Source organism: Gavia stellata, chromosome 11, assembly GCF_030936135.1.
Source record: "Gavia stellata isolate bGavSte3 chromosome 11, bGavSte3.hap2, whole genome shotgun sequence".
NCBI classification, from domain to species: Eukaryota; Metazoa; Chordata; class Aves; order Gaviiformes; family Gaviidae; genus Gavia; species Gavia stellata.
In genome coordinates this window covers 8,347,530-8,367,279 of record NC_082604.1, presented here as the reverse complement: position 1 = coordinate 8,367,279, position 19,750 = coordinate 8,347,530, and the positions used below count along the sequence as shown (strand labels likewise).

The 19,750-nt window shown below is 39.1% G+C and overlaps 1 protein-coding gene across 1 annotated transcript in view; it reads left to right on the top strand.

The window, feature by feature from the left end:
• The window catches only part of SPSB4 (splA/ryanodine receptor domain and SOCS box containing 4), an 87,285-nt gene extending 78,648 nt beyond the window's left edge, over positions 1–8,637 (top strand). Inside the window, exon 3 of the mRNA XM_059822750.1 lies at positions 7,365–8,637. Within this exon, the coding sequence (XP_059678733.1) occupies positions 7,365–7,492 (128 nt within the window). The 3' untranslated portion in view covers positions 7,493–8,637. The remainder of the gene's footprint in view (positions 1–7,364) is intronic.
• The last annotated feature ends 11,113 nt before the right edge of the window (positions 8,638–19,750 follow it).

Sequence of the window (19,750 nt, the reverse complement as noted above, 5' to 3'; positions counted from 1 at the left end):
AAAACAGTCCCCCCGCCCAGCACAGGACATGCAGATGAGGAGGAGGAAGGTTCCTTCCTCTATTCAAGCTTTCTTGCCTTCCTTTCTCCCTTAAACATATTTAATTTCAAGTACCAAATTTTTGTGGGATGTGGGTTAGTTCAGGTACAGGGGTGTGTTTGTGTTAGTCTTGTATTTTTCCTCCCCTTCCACCAGTCTGCTAAAAGCAAGGTGCTGATATGGTACTACATGAAGCTTTATTTGTCCTCACAGACAACTGCTGGAGACAGTGGCTGTTTATCAGCCTTGACTGATAACAAAATGTCTTGCCATCCACCACCCGTTATGCTTTTGAAGAAGCAAGCACGATAGCTTCCAGCTGTATATGAACAAGCTGCATGGGTGGGAGGGTGATGTCGGAGGGGCTGAAGGAGGGCAGGCGTGTGCTCTGCCTGCGGTAACAGCATCAGCTGCCGCAGGGGAGCTTGGAGCTGTGTAGCGCAGGACTTCTGCAAAGCCAGCTTAAGTTTGGTAGTAGTCTGCCAGAGCCCGGTGCTTTCGGATGGATAAACATGTGAGTTGGAGAAAAATGGCAATGCTCTGTGAAAAACCACGGTGTTTCCTTTTGAACTGTAGAATTCTTGAGAGTAGTGATTCCTCTGGATTGCCTGAGCTGTAATTAAAATGTGATGTTCTGAAGTGCTTCGTTTGTACGGTTTGCTGGGTCAGGCTGCAGAGCTTAAAGACATCTGTGGGAAAAATAGATAAGTGATTTCTTTTATGCTGTTATCCTTTGACTGACTTTTCATTGCTGTTAGGAGATTTATTAGCATTTTTTATGACTGGTCATAGCCTGTGTTCTTTAATATATTATTTGCAATTTCCTTTCTCTATATTGTGCCATTTAAGGAACACAACTCAAATTTTCCATCAGTTGCATCAGGGAAGACATAAATATGTCACAGGGGGTGTATTTATGTACTATATTATGTGGGGGAAAGAATTCGGCCTGTACTGTGTAAAATTAAAACAATAATTAAGCTTTGGCAGAAAGCTTGGAAGGAAAACTCCTGGATTACATATAATTGTATGTTTATTGTGTGTGGTAAGTAAATGGTAGTTACAAATTTCTGTATACCCTAAATCACCCTAATGGAAACACTTAGGCCACCTTGACCCCTTAGCAGGTGTTTTAATACCTGGAGGAAGGGGGAAAATTCAAGAAAAAGGATGAAGAGAAATAGTGCTGCAGCCTGGAGTATGGTGGGTACTCAGGTGCCCTGATGGGGACAGAGGATTGTCTGCGGGAACAGGCAGGCATCAGGCAGCAGAGTGGTGACAAGCCGTGGAGAGAGCTTTCCCTTCCCGCCTGGCTCGTGTGAGGCCCACCAGAACAGGGACAGTCTAAGAATGTCACCTCATGTCCGTATTGGATCCCCTTTCCATGGCAAAGGGTTACTCTTTTGGGGACATCATCCCTCTAAAGGCAATCATGATTGTTGACTTGGCAAAACGTGAGATTAAAATTGGGTGGCGAAAAGAAGGGCAGGGCAGGAACCTGAGCGACGCTGATTTACTGGTGGCAAAGAGGAGAGGGCAGGAAGGGGAACCGGGCAATAGCCACCAAGTACGTGACATGTACAGAAAGCCTTGTGCCCAATTAGGATAAAACAGAGGCATCATGCATTTTTCTAGTTTCCAAGACTCCTCTCTGTGCACCAGGCATGTATTACTTTTGCAAGAGGTTACTTTCTTCCCTGTTGTCGAGGCGGTGCTGCTTCACCTCGCCCCTCTGCCAGGTGATGGGCGTTCTGGGACAAGAAAGGTTATGCTGCCGTTGCCTCATTGATGAGCTGGCTCTTCCCTCATGGCACTGCTCTTAGCACAGCAAAGTTAGGGCTGGGGAGATGTCATCCGTCATCCACTTATTTAATGATGTGTGATTGCATCTCTGTCTCTTAACACTGTATTTTTTCTTTCCTTTTTTTTTTAAATCTGACTTTAAAGCTGTCTTACAGCAGTTGGAAACAGTAACATGAATCACTGAATACAAGTGCTTTTTAATAACTTTAAGGCCCAAAATATAAGATAATTTGGTATCTTAGGTAGACCTATAAATGAACTAAAGAAATTCTTAAATTTTTGGTGACGATTCTCACATAAACTTCCTTTGTTTTTCAACCAGCTTTAATTTTGCTTCGATTTTGTGGTTGTTTTCCCCAGACAACTCCGATTTTATAAAATGAGATAAAAATATGTTCTTCATAGATAATGAAAGCCATGAACATTATGTGCTGTTAGAGCTTTAAAAATTTCTTTAAAAAATGAGTCTTGTCATTTGGCAGATAACTGTTGTGTGTTAAAAGCTGCTCTTCTGTATGAGCCTTATGTAACATTGCAGTTAATAACATTTAGTGTTATTGGATGCTAAATGACTTTAGTATGTCAACTATAAAAGCCTGTTGACAAAGATGAGGCAGTCTTGTTGGAATGCCAGATTGTTAAATAACTACAGGTTGCCAAAACTAAATGAACTTTTAAGCTGGTAATGATGTGCAAATTGCTATCGCAGATGCATATTTATTGGAGAAATGCTCACAAGCACATAGTTGTTTCTAGTTATGAACATTTCTTTGCCTTTGTCCTTAAACCATCAGTGATACCATTAGAACAAATATATATAAAACCACAGTTATTCTGTGTTATTAATAGCTAAATAGCTACTAAATAGCTATTTTTATTTAATTTCATTTATTGAATAGCTATTTAAGCTATTTTTAAGCTATTAGCTATTATATTAAATAGCTGTTTAAGCTATTTTGTACACTGCTTGGTGAAATGCAGCTCTGTGTGAGAAGAGCAGCTGTTGTTGGCCCGTAGCCCCAGCTCCCAGGTTTTCAGGTGGAGGCATGGACGTAACTAGCGTAGGGAAAGGAAGGTTTGCGATGGAGTATCCCTTACTGTGACCCATGGTGGGTCTGCTGCAGATACAGTTCTGAGAAGGAGTGGAAGCAAAGGTCTGTTTCTCAACTGGTTGGTGGTTTTTTTTTTTTTTTTTTTGTTAATGGGCCCTCTTGGAAACTACTCATACAAAATTGGGAGACACAGTAATTTAAACTCTGACACATAAATAAAGCAGTATTATGTTTTCACTGTTTCTTTTCTCTTGAAAAATAGTTTTCTGTAATGTGACAGCTATGAGGAGCTACCTTTGGGTGCAGAGGTTTCGCAGTAAACTTTGTAAGTTTTATGAGAAGACGATTCCTTAAAGCATGTTCAGGAAGGTGATGGGAGTTAGCCCGAGGCTTGGTGCGCGTGTTACCCAACAAGCTGTAGCTGCGCTTTTCTCTCGGAGTTCTGCTGGAGTCTGAGAGGAAGCGCTGGGTTTCCTGTGCAAAGCTTGCTCCCTTGCCCTGGAGTGTCTCACTTTGAATTTCTTAGCCTGGTTGAGAATGTAATACAAAGAGCCATTCTGGTGAACCATGTTTTCTTTACAATTTTGCGTTCCAGCTCAGCACCTCATTCCTCCTTTTTCTAATGGCAAGAACGTTACTGGAGTTCACATGACTTTGGAAAAATGGCTAGTTCATGTTCTTCTGGGGGACTTGAATGCTCCAGCTTCATTCTGTCTTGGGCTATTCTAAAAATACAACACTTGTTTAAAGAAAGGATAAATAAATAATGCATATTAGGTGTACTAAATAGTGTGATACTCTGATTTGTCATTTTCTGCTCTTGCTAGGGATGTCAGTTAGTTAATATCACTGAATGTTGAAGTTTTCCAAAGGTAAATATTTACTGTTGTGAAAGAAAGACTTTTTCAGTAGCCAAATTTACAGATGCTCATATGGCTTCAGAATATTCCTCTCTCCATCTCTTGCATTATTAGAATATTCTCTTATCAGCATTATTTGTATGATCTCAATAATCCTTTTAGTGTCAAGTGGAAATAGCAAATTGGAAATACTGTTTTGAACGTTTGAATGCACTATTGAGTGTTTGGGTAAATCAAGTCTGTGTGGGTGTTTTAGGTGGGGTGCATAGCTATATACACTCAGGATGGTCAAACTTTCCTTTCTGAAAGGACTGAGTTACTTGTGACACTTCTATTTCTGACTGAATTTCTGTGAAAACCTGAAGCACTGTTGGTATTTGCGTCTGTGTGAAAGAGGCAGTTCAGCCGTAACAGCAGATGATGAGCAACATCCTTGCAGCGGTCCATTTCCTCGCCGGCATGCTGTGCTGTGCTAATGTCATCCCAATTCCCTCTCCCTGAGCTCCAGCGCAGGAAATGCCTCGCAACTGGTGAATCATCGGAGCTGCGATGGGGACATGGTAGAGCCTGAGCTTGGCACCCAGCGTGTGCACCAGATGTTGCCAGCCAGACTGTACGCCAGATATCGGCACCTGATGAACATTAAAGCATCTCTGAAATTACCACTTGCTGATGTCTAGACTGTTGGGCAGTGGCACTCTGGCATGCCTTTGCTCCGCCAGTTCCCAAGGCAGGGGACCTGCTGGGGCACATGGTGGCACCCATCTAGCCCAGGACCCGACATGCTGGAGAAGCATGCATGCCGAGTCTGTCTTCTCAGCTTCAGGGCAGGGTGCTGCTGAGGGATGCACCCATATGCCAGAGTTGGGAAGCACTCCCAGCTGCCATACAGCACAGGATCAAAGGTCTGCACAATCCTTATACAAGCTTTCTTTTGCCTTTTCCCTATATGAATACAAATGCCTCTTCCTGGAACTCACCCAGTTTTCAGAATCTAACTTGGGCTTCTTAAAACCCAAACTTTTTTCCAAATGATCCTCCTTTGTAAGATACATAGTAAAAATGTGAGATGTGGTGGATGGGAGAGTACTTGCATGAAGCTACATACCAAATGTTTAATGATGGTTCTGTTGAGTTACGCTGTCTGAAAATTGTCTGTCTTTAATTTTAAGTAGTTTTACATTTTTCCCATAAACTATTTTGAAACCTAAAGTGATTTGTTTTGATGAATTTTAATTTTTTGATCATTTAGGACTATTCATAGCTGCCAAAAGTTTTCACTAAAAATGCTATTATTACAATTTTTCATCAAGTTCTTACAGCCAGCACCCTAGAAAATATAACTTTTATTTAGTATTGTAGGACGAACCTGTTCTAAATTTGTTGTAGGTTTGAACTGCTTTTGGATAGAAAGGAGAATAAAAAGAGTATAGTTACATTTTCAGGTTGCAAAAATGCATTCAGTATGTGTAATTTAGCAGCTGTTGCTAACACTTGGGGGCATTTTCTTTAGCATTTGAAAATTCCCTGTAGAAGTGAGACAGGAGACATTCATTTAGCGTTTCAAGCTTTAAAAATATTTTAATCTTTCCTTAAATTGTGTTTTGAAGTTCAGAATTAACTCTGTGCCTGGCTGCACAGATGGCTGTGTTTTACATATTCCTTTGTCTAGGAAAGAAAAGAGACCACACGGTCAGTTAATGTCTTGAAACACTCTTAGTCTTTATTTTACGTCTTCTTAATGGGACCACAGAGATTCTGGGGAGATATGCAGAAAATTGTTGTTTATGGTGCAAAACTTGTAAGATGTGTTGTATTCTGTGTCTTGGAACTCATGAGCTATTTTTGATCCTACTTATTAATCCTAGTTAATGAATTTTACAGCTTCATCCCTTAAGATTTAATGTTCATAATTCTGGTATGTAAAAATAAAAACTAAGATCACCTATGTATAGAAGATGTTACTTTATATCTGGAATGTGAGGGCTCTTATTTTTTTAATCTTTTGATAGCCAAATTTAAAGATGAAATGGATTTTTTAGAAGTAAGACTCCATATCCAAGTCACTGAAGTGGTTGTAAAGTTAAATAAGACTTCTAGTCTTTCAGCATGCAACAGAATGCTTTCTAAGAGTTTTCCCTAGACACTTTTGGGAAACTCCGTAGTGAACTGTGGACTACAGAAATCAAATGTGATGCTGGGATAACTGATGGAAAATCCATTAAGTCAGTGGTGTGTGTCACCAGAGCAGACAATTACAGCATATAAAACCAATCCTTAGGTTGGATATTTTGTGTTTTGTAATGATTTTTTTCAAGTAGGTTTTAAAATAATAGCAACTAAAGGATTGGTAGATAAACGTTTGTGTAAATCTACATGTGGCACATAAAAGAGCTCCTGATAAAACCACCGAGTGCTGTACAATGTTGAGCACTTGTAAGTAATCTGTCAAGTTTATAAAAGGTTATCACTATAATATAGGCATGTGACGTTATTTTTTTCCTCCATTTGAAAGTACTAGTAAGGTTTTTAAGGCTACTACTGTTTTAACACGTAAAGAGGAAGAGTTTCCTGTAGTCTTTTAAGCTCTTACCCACCAACATGTGCAACCAAGTCTATCTGATTAAAGTTGTTCTTGAAGATAGCAGTAACTGGTTAAAGACTTTACAGCTTTATTCCAGTTCCTGCTGCAAAAAGATTTCCATTGCAAACCCCGCTATCACAGAGGTTGTTCATGCTACGATTGGATGGAAATGCTATGATGTTCCCGCAATTCTACGCGCGTCTTGCAGGGCAGGATGGGATATAGGGGTGAGGTGGTTTGAGATGCTGCAGATCACTGTGTTTGGGACTCCAATCTGCAGCGCTATCAGCCAGCCATTTCTGACAGATACTTAATTCACTTCCATTAAATTAAACTGAGAGCATCTACAGATGTTTGTATGTTTTGGGGGTGTTTGTGTATATACATAATGAGAACACACACCCTGCCTTCTGGTCAGCTGAATTCTCCACCCCTAGTTTATTCATGGAGGAAAAGGTTAAATTTCCTCTAGATTTTTGAGGGTGCTGTGTTTAGTTTTTTGCTTCCAATGAACTTCCTAGAAAGAAAGGCTAAGAGAGTGTTGCAGGAAAAGCAGTGTTTGCTGAGAAGTTTGGTTACCCTTAAGTACCATTTCCAGTTCCTTCTGCATCTTAGGAACTGGTATGTAAAGGTCAGAAGTTGCCAGTGTAGTTCACATTAACACGACATGATGAATGTTGTGTTATAAACAGAGTAGAAGCTCTTTGTCTTGTTAGAGATCTGGAAATGTAATAACTTCTTACACTGCAACTTGCTAAGCCTGAAAAGTGGGTTTGGATTATTATTTTAAGTCTTACAGATAAGGAAGCTCAGTCTGAAACTTTGCAGTCACTTCTTATGGGTTAAATGCATAGAATTCTGTCTTTGCTTCTATTGATTATCTTAATTGCCTCGTGATTGTCAGGGTTTTCACAATACCATTACTATCTTTATGACTGTTTAATACAATACAGAAGCTATGTTAATAAATAAAACAGGAGATGCTGAAAAACTAACTCTTTATTATTTGTCTTCTATTTTTTTCAGCGGAACCCCTGCCATTAATGGACTTGTGCCGAAGATCAATTCGTTTTGCTCTTGGCAGAGACCGCCTGCATGACATAGAAATTCTACCTTTGCCTCTGTCTCTGAAAAATTATTTACAGTACCAATAAGACGTCTAGAACCCTCTGGCCTCACATTGGACTACATCAATGCAAAAATGGCAGAAAATTGTTTACAGCAAAATATAAATCTTCATGATGGACACTTAAGTGTTATTTAATTTTTAATATATATTTTTTTTCTGAACGAGTGAAAGCAGATCACTGTGGGGGACTACTAAAGAATGTGAAAAAGTTGATTTGGTTGAGATTCATGTATTATCTGTTGCCTGTTGTGTTTACAGTCCTGAAGGCCATTATTCTCATCTGTCATATATTGGTTTAGCTTTGTTGCCTCTGGTAAATGCCAATAGAAAATCTGACCTGCAAGATCCACTGTCATGCAGGACAGAGCATTCTTCAATAATGTGATTTTTTTTTTTTCTTCTTTCTCTCTCCTACACCTCACCCCAACAGACAAAAATAAATTAGCAAAGGAAAAAGCTTCATAGTAACTTTTGAAAAATATTTAAACCTTGCCTTTGTTATGCGGAGTTGTTGAGAGCTTTGAGTGTTCAGCACTCGACATAATCAGGCCTATAATAGTTAAAATTTCTAACATTTAAAATAAAGCAGATTACTGTCTAGAAGAAGAGTATGTGATTTAAAAACACTAGAGGAAAAAAACTGGTATATGTGTGAGAAAGATCAGTTTTTGGATGTGGTAACAGTAAGATGCAGTCCATTTTTTTTTCAAGACCAAATCTAGTCCCTCCAAAGTTCTGCAGTTTATAACGAAGTGTTCACTATCCCAAGAATTTAGGATATTCGTATTTTAGAAAGCTTGTCACTTTTTTATTTGAACAAATTTATAATTTTCATGTGGTATGAACTCTAAGTATTTGTTTCTCTTTTTAATGTATGTGTGTTTATAATGTTTATTTATCAGTTTAGAGTCTGTGGAGTTCTCATTTAACTGTTTCCCATCTTGGGGTGACTGATTTTGTTTTTTTCCCCAACTCCACCTGAAATGTATTAATTTTTCAGGCTCATCCCATTTTTTAAGATGCTGCTTTCTATTTGCGTTTCTTACATGTTTCAAGTTAATCTGCCTGATCAGTTATCTAGTTTTTAAACTGGAAGTTGTTGTTACGGCAGGATGTCAGATGTTTAGACTGAGCTGCCTTCAGCATATTTTAATGTGAATTTACTGATGAATGAGGAGAAAATTTCTAATAAAGTCTACTGTCCAAAATAAAGCTCATGTCTCCTTTGATGAAGTGTTAAATAACATAGCACTGCATACGGAGTTGAAGTTCAGTTCCTCCTGCAGCTTTGCAAACATTTCTGTTCAGCACTCCTTTGGAATTGCTGCTTTGGGTTCACATGCAAGTGACATTGCAGGCAATGTAATGTCCTGTTTCTGATTTATCCCACTCGCTCTGGATATAGCTGTACTCTTGCTTTTAACACAATTCTGGCCGGATTTCTCTAAACAAAACCTCAGTTTTGCGCTAAGTTGCACTTTGAGACTTCGTGCTTTCGAGGTAGGTGAAGTTTGACCACTGTGTACTGATGATACAGGCAAAGCTACTGAACCGCAGATGGTTGCCCTTCTCTCAAGTCACCCCGAGGAAGAGAATTACAGTTTCAGTTGGAAAAGAGAAACATGAGATAAACAAGATACAACAACATGAGCAAGAGTGGAAGCAGCAAGGGCAAGGTAACAAAGGGATGTCAAAAATTAAATAACAAGTATTTGCTTCTCAGGGCTTAACTGTAAGTTGATGCTTGCTTCAGCATCAACTTACCTTCGGACTTGCTTTCCCTTAGGGCAAGAGGTACATACTGTATTCCTTGTCTTAGTCTTGCAAAGGGGAAGAAATTACAGCTGTGATCTGTATTTCTTACTTTTCCCACTTGCTTTGTTTAATTTAAACCTTTTGTCTCAATAGGTACATAGGAAGAAGGAGATACAAAGGTGTAATAACTCACCCAAAAGGAAAGTGATCTTTCCTTTTGTGTCAAGTGATCTTTCATAAGCAAGGTGGGCAGCTGTTCAGGAGTGGCATAGTAATCCTGGTAGACCTTATTTTTCCACCACTGAAGTCCATTTTAGGTAAGCATTTTCTAAAATTAGTCGTTTACTGTGTGTAAGTAGACTTCATGTTCCTTTGAATAACTGCAGTGACACAATGGTTAAGTGTTGTCTTCTCTGTTCTTTAACTTGACCCAGACTGACAGCTTTTTAATGTGACAGTAATAGGAACTGATATCATGAGATAAATTCATGTGCCTCTGTATGTTAATTAACTTAGTTATTTTACAGTTGGATTGGAATTTCAGTTGGTGCCCCTTCTGCGATGATTCTCCTAAAACAAATATCCTTATTTTCACTTTCAAACTTTTTTTGCTATCACTTAGGTGTCTTCCAGGAGTGCTAGTTTTACAAGAATGATAGTTTTATTCTTTAACTGTTCCCTAATTGCATGTTGTGATGCTGTGAAGAATGGTAGACATATCCCTTCACATGGGATTAGGGCCCTGTTTTCAGAGGTTGAAGTCTTTTTGATACAGTTTTCTTGGTCCACAGAAGTCTTGTAAGGAGGATATACCACGGAAAATATTAATGATACTTCATTTTTACTGCTAACCACCCCTTTGCAAATAGATTCTCTTCCAAGAGGGCTTATAGGGAAACCAGAGTGCCCGTCTGTATTGCTAAGAATGAGTCAAGCATTGAGGCTAAGCGAGTAGTCAGAGTACCTCCTTACAAAATGTACCAAAAAGAGTCTTCTCTCTGTTGCTGAACTCCAGCCTGGGTGGTATGTTCCTCACATCGATTCTCAAGGCTCACTTTACCAGAATGCAAACCTTGTTTACTGTCTGCTTCAGGAGTGAATTGAGCAATAATGTTTAAGGTGGCGATGCTTTGGCTTTTGCCCAAAACTAGAGGTCAAACACTAAGTTATGATCATTCTTCAACCAATGCAGTTGAAACTTCTCAGTCTCTCTATCCTGGAAGCCTAAATGCAGCAAGATACCTACCCAGAAGTCCACTCTTGGGCATATCTAACGGAAAGGATGATTGCTTACTATAAAGCTGTACTACTTCGAGATTTGCAGTAAGAACTCTCTTGCATCTGTATTTTTAATTTCCAGCCACTTTTGGCTCTCATCACACGAAGAAACATAGAGAATAGATGTAATGGTTTTCAGCTTTTGTGTCCTTGTCTCCGAGCAAAAGGAGTATAGCTTTTCTAGACGTGATCTGGAAGTGTTCCCATGGCTGGTAAGCTAAGGCTAATAGAAGCTCTTTAGAGCAAAACACATGAGTCTATTGTAGTATTTAAAAGAAAATGGTGCATGCCTGGGAGCTGCAACCAAACTGCAACCTTTGTGATGGGTGCGTGCTAATTGGTGGGTTGCAATAGGGTGCATTTCACCTACTCTTTGGGATCTGGCTCTCTAATACGGCCCCTTCCTCGGAAGTATTGAAGGTACAGAATCCCTTCTGTTAAAACTATGGTTAAGACTTGCATCATAGCTTCTTTTCATTACTTTCCCAGTGTTGCCATTCTTCATCCTTCTGCAACTCTTGTGAGGGAGGGGTTTTGATTTATCCACCTAGAGATGCTGCTTTTCTGATCACGATTCACAAGTGCTACAACCTCAGTGATGTTTTGGACCACTCTTAGCTTATAGACTTACTAAAGCCGTCATTTTATAACACCTAAATTTGGGGTCCAGTTTGAGAAGCCCTTGTCCTTTGGTATAGCAGCTGTCACACACATGTCCCTACTACTAGGCTGACAAAGTCAGTGCTATGAAGGCTTTATTTCTGCTTCAGATTGGACCAAGGGAAATGTATTGAAATGTCTGCATTCTCATCCAGAGGTAATGTAATACAATCTGTAGAGAAATTGTGAAGTCTTGTTTTAGAATTTATATGTAGTCATTCTGGTGTTCCAAGTTTTTATCTCAACAGATTGACTCAAACTGTTCCTGTTGAGGTAGGATGTAACTTTGAAAGTTTCTCAGCGTTTACTTGAAGCTGGGAAAAACTGTTATAGAAGCAGATATCTTCGAATCATTCAAGTGTTTCTGATAGTTTGAAACTAGAGACAGCTAGAAATGTTACAAAATTTCCTTCTCATCTGCATTACAGTTGGTATTGTTAAACTATAACCATATGTTCTCACGTCAGTCGGCGGCAATCACTACGCAGCAAGCTTTGTATCAGATCCAGCAGTACTCATTCAGGTACAATTCCCACTGACATCAGCGGGAGATCTGCCTGAGTCAGCACTGCTGCTTTTGGTTCCCATGTAAAGATCTCCAAACATTTCCAATACATTGTATTGAGCGATACTTTATTATATGTAAGCAAAGTCAAGCAGATGGTTTCTGCAGCAGTTTTTCTAATTTGGCAAAACGTGCTGGCAAGTGTAGTTAGGTAAATGTTGTGAGAAAGTTGAACGAAAAAATGCGTCTAGTTGAGGCTGAGAGCGATATTCAAAGGGGAAGCTAGACTTTTTGGCTCCTTGAGGATGATTTTCAAAAGCTTTTTAGTTTATAAACCTTTAAAATCTCACAGTGGTTTTTATTCTGTATACTTAAAGGAATGTAGGATCTTTATTCATTCCTGTTTATCTCACAAAAGAATGTCTGGTGATCATGAAGTGGAAATCCTTTGTTTGCTTGATTCAAAAAGACAACAGAAAAACTCCTTCCTCTTTGGGAAATGTTCTCTATAGACATAGAGCCATGAGAAATATACAACACACATCAGCCTGAATGCCCCACCCCTTGTTTTTTTTCCTCCTTGAGCTTGCAACTGTTCCTTCAGAGAAGAACTGCAGTGTGTTCTGCAGGCAGTGTCTAAAATAAAAATGCTTTGAAGCATCTGCTACAAAGCAGAACACCCTACTGAAGGTATATTAAAGGAAATTTGAATGTACTATGGTGGGGACAGAGAACAAAGGATCACGGCACTAAAGAATAGCATTTCCCTAAGGGTTTACCTTCTTTTCTTTTTTTAGCCCCACTACAGCGTACGAGTAAATTCGGGGGATTGGGGGGGAGAAAAAAAGAAAACTTGTGCACGCTTCTACCACCACCAGGTGTTAAGTGTTTTTTTCCCCACTAAACTGTTGTTGCACAGCCTTAACACCCCAAAGTTCTACCACTGACTGCATGTGCTTCAAAAGCCTCTGAAGGACTCTGGGTTCTGCTGTCACCTGAAGTAGCACCCTATTCCACATATTGTCTGGTTGGAACTTAATGAATTAACTTCTAAGCAAAGAGCACAGCTGTTCTGTCATTATTGCTCTGACTGCAGCAACATATGGGGGTACCCAAACTAGCTTAAATACTAGCTAAATGGAAGTCCGGTAATTGGCAGAACAGAGCTCAGTATGGGCTGGTTCGCTGTGCCAAGCCAGCAGTGAGACAGCAGTGTCAGCATATCTGAAGTGATTAATAAATGGCTGAGCTTAAAAGGGTCTACATTTCAATTTGGAGGCATCTTTGCAAATCCTGTTTAAAATGGGTGTCAGGATCAGATATTTCTAGTTTTGTTTGTGTAGCTGTGAAAATTTCTAAGTTATATAGCCTCTAATCTCTCCAGGTGACAGGAGATGCAGAAGTAGAGCTCATGTTCTTAATAACTTTAACATATTAGGGGGTACTTACAGTTGAGACAGCTATGTTCTTGGATTTTAATGTACTGTTTCTCTGGCTTTTGAAAGCTACAGCCCAAAAGGCAGGTGTCTTCAGACTTCTAAGGAAAAGCAAACAAAACACAGAAATGAGCTGATGTTTCTGACAGTCCTCATGTACAACAAATTCTACTGACAGTTTCAAATACCAGTCATAAGCCATCATTACAGAGGCACTTAGCTGAGGTCAGCATCTATTCAGTGGTGCCTGGATCAGTTTCCTCCTTTTTTTTTTTTTTAAAAAAAGAAAAAGTTATTAAATAAGGTTATTCAAATTTCAAGCTCCACTTGAAAATGCAGTCTTTTAATAAATAAAATGTTCATATTACACTTAGGTCTTCATTAACAGAGACACAAGTAACTGCTGCACACGTACCTGGGAAACTAATGCATGTTTTTAACGGCAAAATGCTTCATCCTTTTTTCTCTTCACTGAGAAAATCAGTTTGGCAAGTGTGTGGCTTCTCATGTAGCAATATGTGAACAGCTCTAAGGCACGGGGCCAGAATTTTACTATATGTATTTGGAAGTGACTTCTCAAGCACAGTGAAGGTGCCTGTGCATTATTTTGGTGACTGGAGTTTTACCTTATTTATAGATAAATTCTAACTGCATATCATTCGTGGGAACTAATAGGCTATGGATCCTCCTGAGCTAAGTACTCTATCAGGGCTTGTCTAGAGGTGGAACAAACCAAAACAAAACTCCTCCACAAATTAAGCTACCTGGGTAAACATAGTCTGGCATCAAATGCTGCTCCTATTAAAATGTTTCCCAAGTCCTACCATCTAATTGCATAAATAAACCTCAATTGGAAAAAGTCCTCTAAAAAAGGAAAGAGAGTTTTGAGTATTGAAATTGGCCTCCAGAAGATCTAAGTTGAAATGCAGGTTCTGCCAGAAACTACCACCTTGATGATCTGCCATTTTGGTTTTTTTTTTTTTTTTTTCACAATTTCCTTGTGTACATCCAAAACAGCAGTCATTGTTCTTCCATCTTTCATAGCTAGAGTCTGTCTAGGTTCCAATTCCTTTGTAGGACTGTTGTTTTGTATCTCATGCTCTAGTTACTTCTGCGGTGCTGCTGTAATACAAATACATATTGTGGACAACATCTCTAGTTGCAGAGTCACTGGTGCCAAATAGCTACACACTTGTTGACCTATTTGTGGCTGGCAAGGCAGAACAAGGACTTCTCTTTCCATGATAGTTGTTAGGCAGGAGCAGGCTAGTCTTGGCCAATTCATGTGTAACAGGACTGAACTATGGGCAACATCATACTTGGCTGTTTCAGAAAACTTGCACCATGGTGTAAATGGCTTTGTTTACAAGAAACAAATGTCGCCCATAACCCAGTTTAGTTTCCATGGGTCTAATGCAGGAGCTCTGATAACAGCCAATACCCTACCTTTTAGGTAGAAGAGTTGGATCTCTTTTGTAGATACATGCGATTTAATCCACCAGCTGCCTCCTAGTCTGTAAAAAAGACTGATGTAAACCCTGAAACATGGCTTTGTAATTTTTCCGCTTTTTCTTTGTCCCTAAGTTTTCACGATACAAATAAAAACATGCAATTCATTTATTCATTGTTTTTAATCTTACTGCATTTTACCTTGCTGGTATTTGGGAATCAGACTGTGTTTCCCAAGCTAAGCTTCATGAAAACAGTTTCTTGTAAAATGTTTGATATTTTCCGGTGACAGTGTGTGCCATGCCATGTCTGAAGGTAAGTGTTTCTTTTTGTTTATTTTGATTTTTCTACCTTGTAATTTCATTTCTTTCCTCACCTCATTCTGTACTTAACACACAAATACACAAGAGACCACTGCTAGTTTACAGTTTACAACTTAACATGCCTTTCATCTTGTGCATCTTGTTTGCCTGTTATATGCAACTTCTCTTGGCTCTTCTACTGGGACCTCACTCTGGGAGAACCACTGTGGGTGCGGTGCTTTAACTTTCAGTGACCTTAGTTTAATTTGTCTTCTCAGAAGCATCAGCAGTATTTCAAGTAAAAATTTGTTTTAGATCAAAGTTCTTTGAGCTGTATAAGAGTATAGGAGAAGATTGGAATAAACATGAATTTCAATAATAGAGCTGCTTATTGTGGAGGTTTAAAACTCCACACTTTGATTTCTCTCACATCTTTAACTCACCCCCACTAACGAGTGTTATACAGAACTTTACTATCAATGATCACTCTGACATAAAATAAATAAATCTGTAGTTGTAATTCAGAAACTTCCTCCTGTCTGAGATCCATAACCTCCAGCTTCCTGGTGAATCTGAGCTGGAAAATAGAGATCTGTAGAGCCTGGTTTCTTGCATTGCTTGGTATTCCCAACCCCCACAGAGGTGGGAACAAATGTTTTTAGTTGTCAAACAACGGGTGATAAATGGACAGCAGTGGTAGAAAGCTCTCCTAGGATGTTGTGTCTTCTGCACTGAAAGCTGAAATGAGTGATACTTTTTTTCCCAAAACTCTATCTCTCCAGAAAGATCTCCTAAACATTTATCTTGTAAACATGTGCATCTCACTGAGCATAAGGAGATACTTCTAATCATTTTTAAATAATAGCCTTTTGGATCAGGGAACTTTTTGACTTGGAAAAAGGAAGGACACATTAGCTCATGCCCTCTTTTTATTTCTTTGATTTTTAAGTAAGGCTTTAAAGCTTTGTTTGCTTTCTGGTTTTGGAATTTACTTGTAGAAATAAAAAAAATACTCTTCTTTCTTTCATGAGCTTCCTTACTGAATCTATATGTTTTTGTGGCCTTGCTATAATCAAGGAATCCAGAGGGAGAAATGACATCTTTTATGAGACCAACTGATTGAAATAGAGAAGAGACGCTTCCAGTCACAGAAATTCTTCTTTTCCACTGAAATACAAATGCCAGTTTTCAAGGTCAGATTAAGAATTGTTCAAACTTGATTCTGCTACACAGAAATTTTAGAGTCAATAAATATATTGGTTCTGTGCCCTATTATAATTTTTCACATTCCTGAACCACCAGCAATTGCTCTGTTTTCTCACAAACCCACCTTTCTCCTCTCTAAGAGGAACTCATGACTTACTGAGTTTCTTCTTTTTAGTATTCTTCCCACCCATAGTTGCAGGTACAAACTTCTTTGATGTAATTGATCAACTTGCGTAAGTTAAACTTATATCACTACTTTCAAGTTGTATTTTGCTTTGAGGATCAAAGCTTCAGCCTGCATATCCTGAAAGCTGGTCTGGTTTTTAGAATATAGCATTAGTCTCGTTAAAGATACTATCTTTGTCTGTAAATTCGATCCTGTTTACATCCTACAGTAATCATGCCTACATTCACACCATCACTTCTACATAGAAGATAATTAAAAAGAGCAGATGTCATATATTTAATCAAAATCTTTCCCTTTCGTGATTTTCCTGTTTAAAGAAAACAAATGAGTTCTGAGAATTTCAATTCTCTGTTGTTTGCACAGAGCTCCCTTTTGAATGTTTTCCTAGGCCTACACATACTCTGCTCTCATGGAAAAACATGGTAGGAGCTTGCTATGAGTATCTATAATGGAGTAAAAAGAAGCAAAAAGACTTCCAAAGCCCTTTTTTAAATACAGTAGAGAGGAGGAAAAAGCAGACAAAGCAGAATTGCTCCTTGTCTGTTTTTACCAGTTAGAAGGCTAATAGTGAACTTAAAATTGGAGTGCAATAGTTTTATTTTCTATTCTGCCAGCCATCCCATCCAAACACTTGCAGTTTTCTTTTCACACAGCTCCCTGGTTTGCCCACAGATTTAAAAACAGTCAGTTAAAGGCACTTTTCGATGTAGCAGTCAGTCTTGTTGCTGCCCAAACAGTGTCTGAAGTCTTGGCTTCCCTTGGCCTGCGTAGGCCAACACCATCAACCTGTGACTATGTTTCTTGGCTGAAAGCTCTCTCTGTTGGTCTGTAATGGAAATGGGAGCGCTCTGCCTACAGGTCCTTGTGACTAGAGGCAATTTCTAACTCCATGAATTCTCCAGAACCTGTTCCAGAAATTCATCTGGTAGGTACTTCTAGATTTATGGTTGCTCATTAGAATGTGCAATACTGAAAGCAGCCTTTCCATGAGTTTAGCAAGGGTTTCTAAAAAGTTACTCCTCACTTTGGACAGCACAAAAGTGGTATAAAGACAGACAAAACAAATGAAAACTTAGGTGCATTTCCAGGCCTTACTTTCTTTCCCATCATCAACTATGAATGGGGGGGGGGGGGTTTATTAGTCGAGGCCGGAGTGTTTAGGGTGCCCTGACATTTGCATATCAAAGCTTTTATTTCAAATTGCAGAATGTTTTCTGCTTTTCTTTATCCAACATCTTAGCTTTTAGTCAGAAACTGTGTCTCCTGGCACAGAAGTATGCCCTCTGTGTTCCTCTCTTATGCTGTCAGTTACTGGAATTTATAAGTTATTTCACAATGATTTGTTTTCTTTTGTCCTGGAGAAACGCCTTTGCTCTAATCCTCTTCTGCAAGAAAGCAGTACAAAACTGTTGCCTCCAGGCTTAACTGGAAGTGCTACTCCCTCTATTAGCAGAAGAGGTGTGGGATGGAAAGGAGAATGCAAATAAACCAGCATTTATAAATTACAGAGATGGGTTCTTCAAATCACAAAACCTACATGTCTTGGCAGGCTAAGTTGGATCAAACATCCAATTTCACGCTTAATAGGAATTGCTAAGCAATGCATGGGAAACACAGCTCCAGCACACGTCTCTGAGTTCCTCTGTCAAACTCAAAGCAGATTTTCAGCTGTCAGTGGTTCCTAACTCAAAAAATTCTAGGCAAGTGAAGCTGCTCTTGGCCACCTGTGGCTCTCCCAAGGTCCCTATGCCAGATGTCTGCACTGTCTCTGCTGCGCAAGCAGAGCAGGGAGGTCCCAGAACATCGTTATCTGCAATACACATTAAGCAATGCAAAGAAAATTTGTGTTTCTTTGGCAGGCTGTTAAAAGTTGTGCTGCTTGCCCTTGCTGGTGAAGAGAGAGAAAATGATGAAGGAAGATTTTCTTGAGAACAGGTTTTTTCCATAGCACCCACATGGGAATAGAAGAAGGAAAGAAATCAGACATTTTCACAGCTTTTTAAGTCCAGAAGAAACTGTTACCTCATTTAATATAATAGTTTTATAAAGAAGGTCATAACATCTCACTTTAGCAAGTTAAAACCCCTCTGTTGGACTGTGATGCTTAGCTAGAAGACAATAAATGTGTTTCTCGTTCACCATTTCTTATTATAGCTTGTTCCAATTGTGCGTAACAACCAATTACTGCTGAGAATTAAAGTGCTTTCCCCCAACTGAAATTATCTACCTTGAGCTGCTAGCCACTGGTGGTTCTTTTCGTATGAAATTAAAGAATGACATAGCACTCAGTATTGTCTTCCCAGGCTGATACATATGCATGTTAAATGAGCCACACCTTGATCATCTTTCGGTGATCTAACCATACAGTTAAATCTTAAATTATATGCAAACATCTCTAACTTTTGATAAAGGACACGTCTCTTCTTATGTGCCAGATTCTACCTTCTTTTGAAACTGGTTTTGTCAGTCAATGGTCTACAGCCAGGTAAAAAAATTCTCTCTGTCCCTGTTCCTCACTTGATGTGAGGAACAGATTATCCTTCTCGCTTTCTTTCCTTCTTTGTTTCGTTTGCCATGGCACTGCTTTGAAAACACATATTTTAGCTGCATGTCTATTGTGACCTTTATGTTTTTTAGCTGCTACTTCCTGAAATAATCTCTCCTCTCATAATTAAAACCTGATGTCTTGTTCTTTGATACCTATCTTTGTTTGGCTTTTCGTCAGCATTATATTTGAATGGGTCTAATTGTTCAAGTGATCCAAATTTTTCCATACAACTGCCTTGTTCTCCCTCATTATCTATCACCCCATAGATACAGGCTACCTTTTGTAGCCTGTAAATTTGATAAACCATGATTTGATAGTTGCAACCAAATCACCAAGGAAACTTCAAACAGCACCAAACTCAACTGGAAATACTTTTCGGTAATGATTGCCTCTGGATAACCTCTTCAGGAGTTGTCGGCCAGCCAATGCTTACCCACTCAATGGGCACTTTGCTGAGGGTGCTGTCGTTTTCTAAAATAAGGCATCAGGTACTAGGTCAAATTATTCACCAAAGTAAAAATAATGCTTTCTCTTTTGCAGCTTAAAACAAAGTTCAAAAGAAGTATGTGAGGGAGAGGTGGAGAAGACTGGCAAACAAAAATGCATAGTTGAGGAAGGGAACCAAAAGAGAGAAGGTAATGGGGGGGAAAAAAGAGAAGAGGAGCTTTGTTACGAAGTAGAGGTAAAGTCTCCTGCTGACCCAATGATTTAATGCAGCCATTATGACAATCTCTGAAAAATATTGAGCTGGTTCTTCAAGGCTAAATGGCAAATTTAAAATTTTGGTTTCCTAGCAGTTTGGTTTTTTACGGATTTTCTTTTTATTTCACTCATGATCTTGCTGTTACTGTGCACTCTCCAGTTGTTGATTGCATTGATATATTTCTATTTGTGTGTGTGTTTTCTGACTAAAACATTGAGGCATTGTCAATTCACTTCTGTTTGACTGTGTTTCAT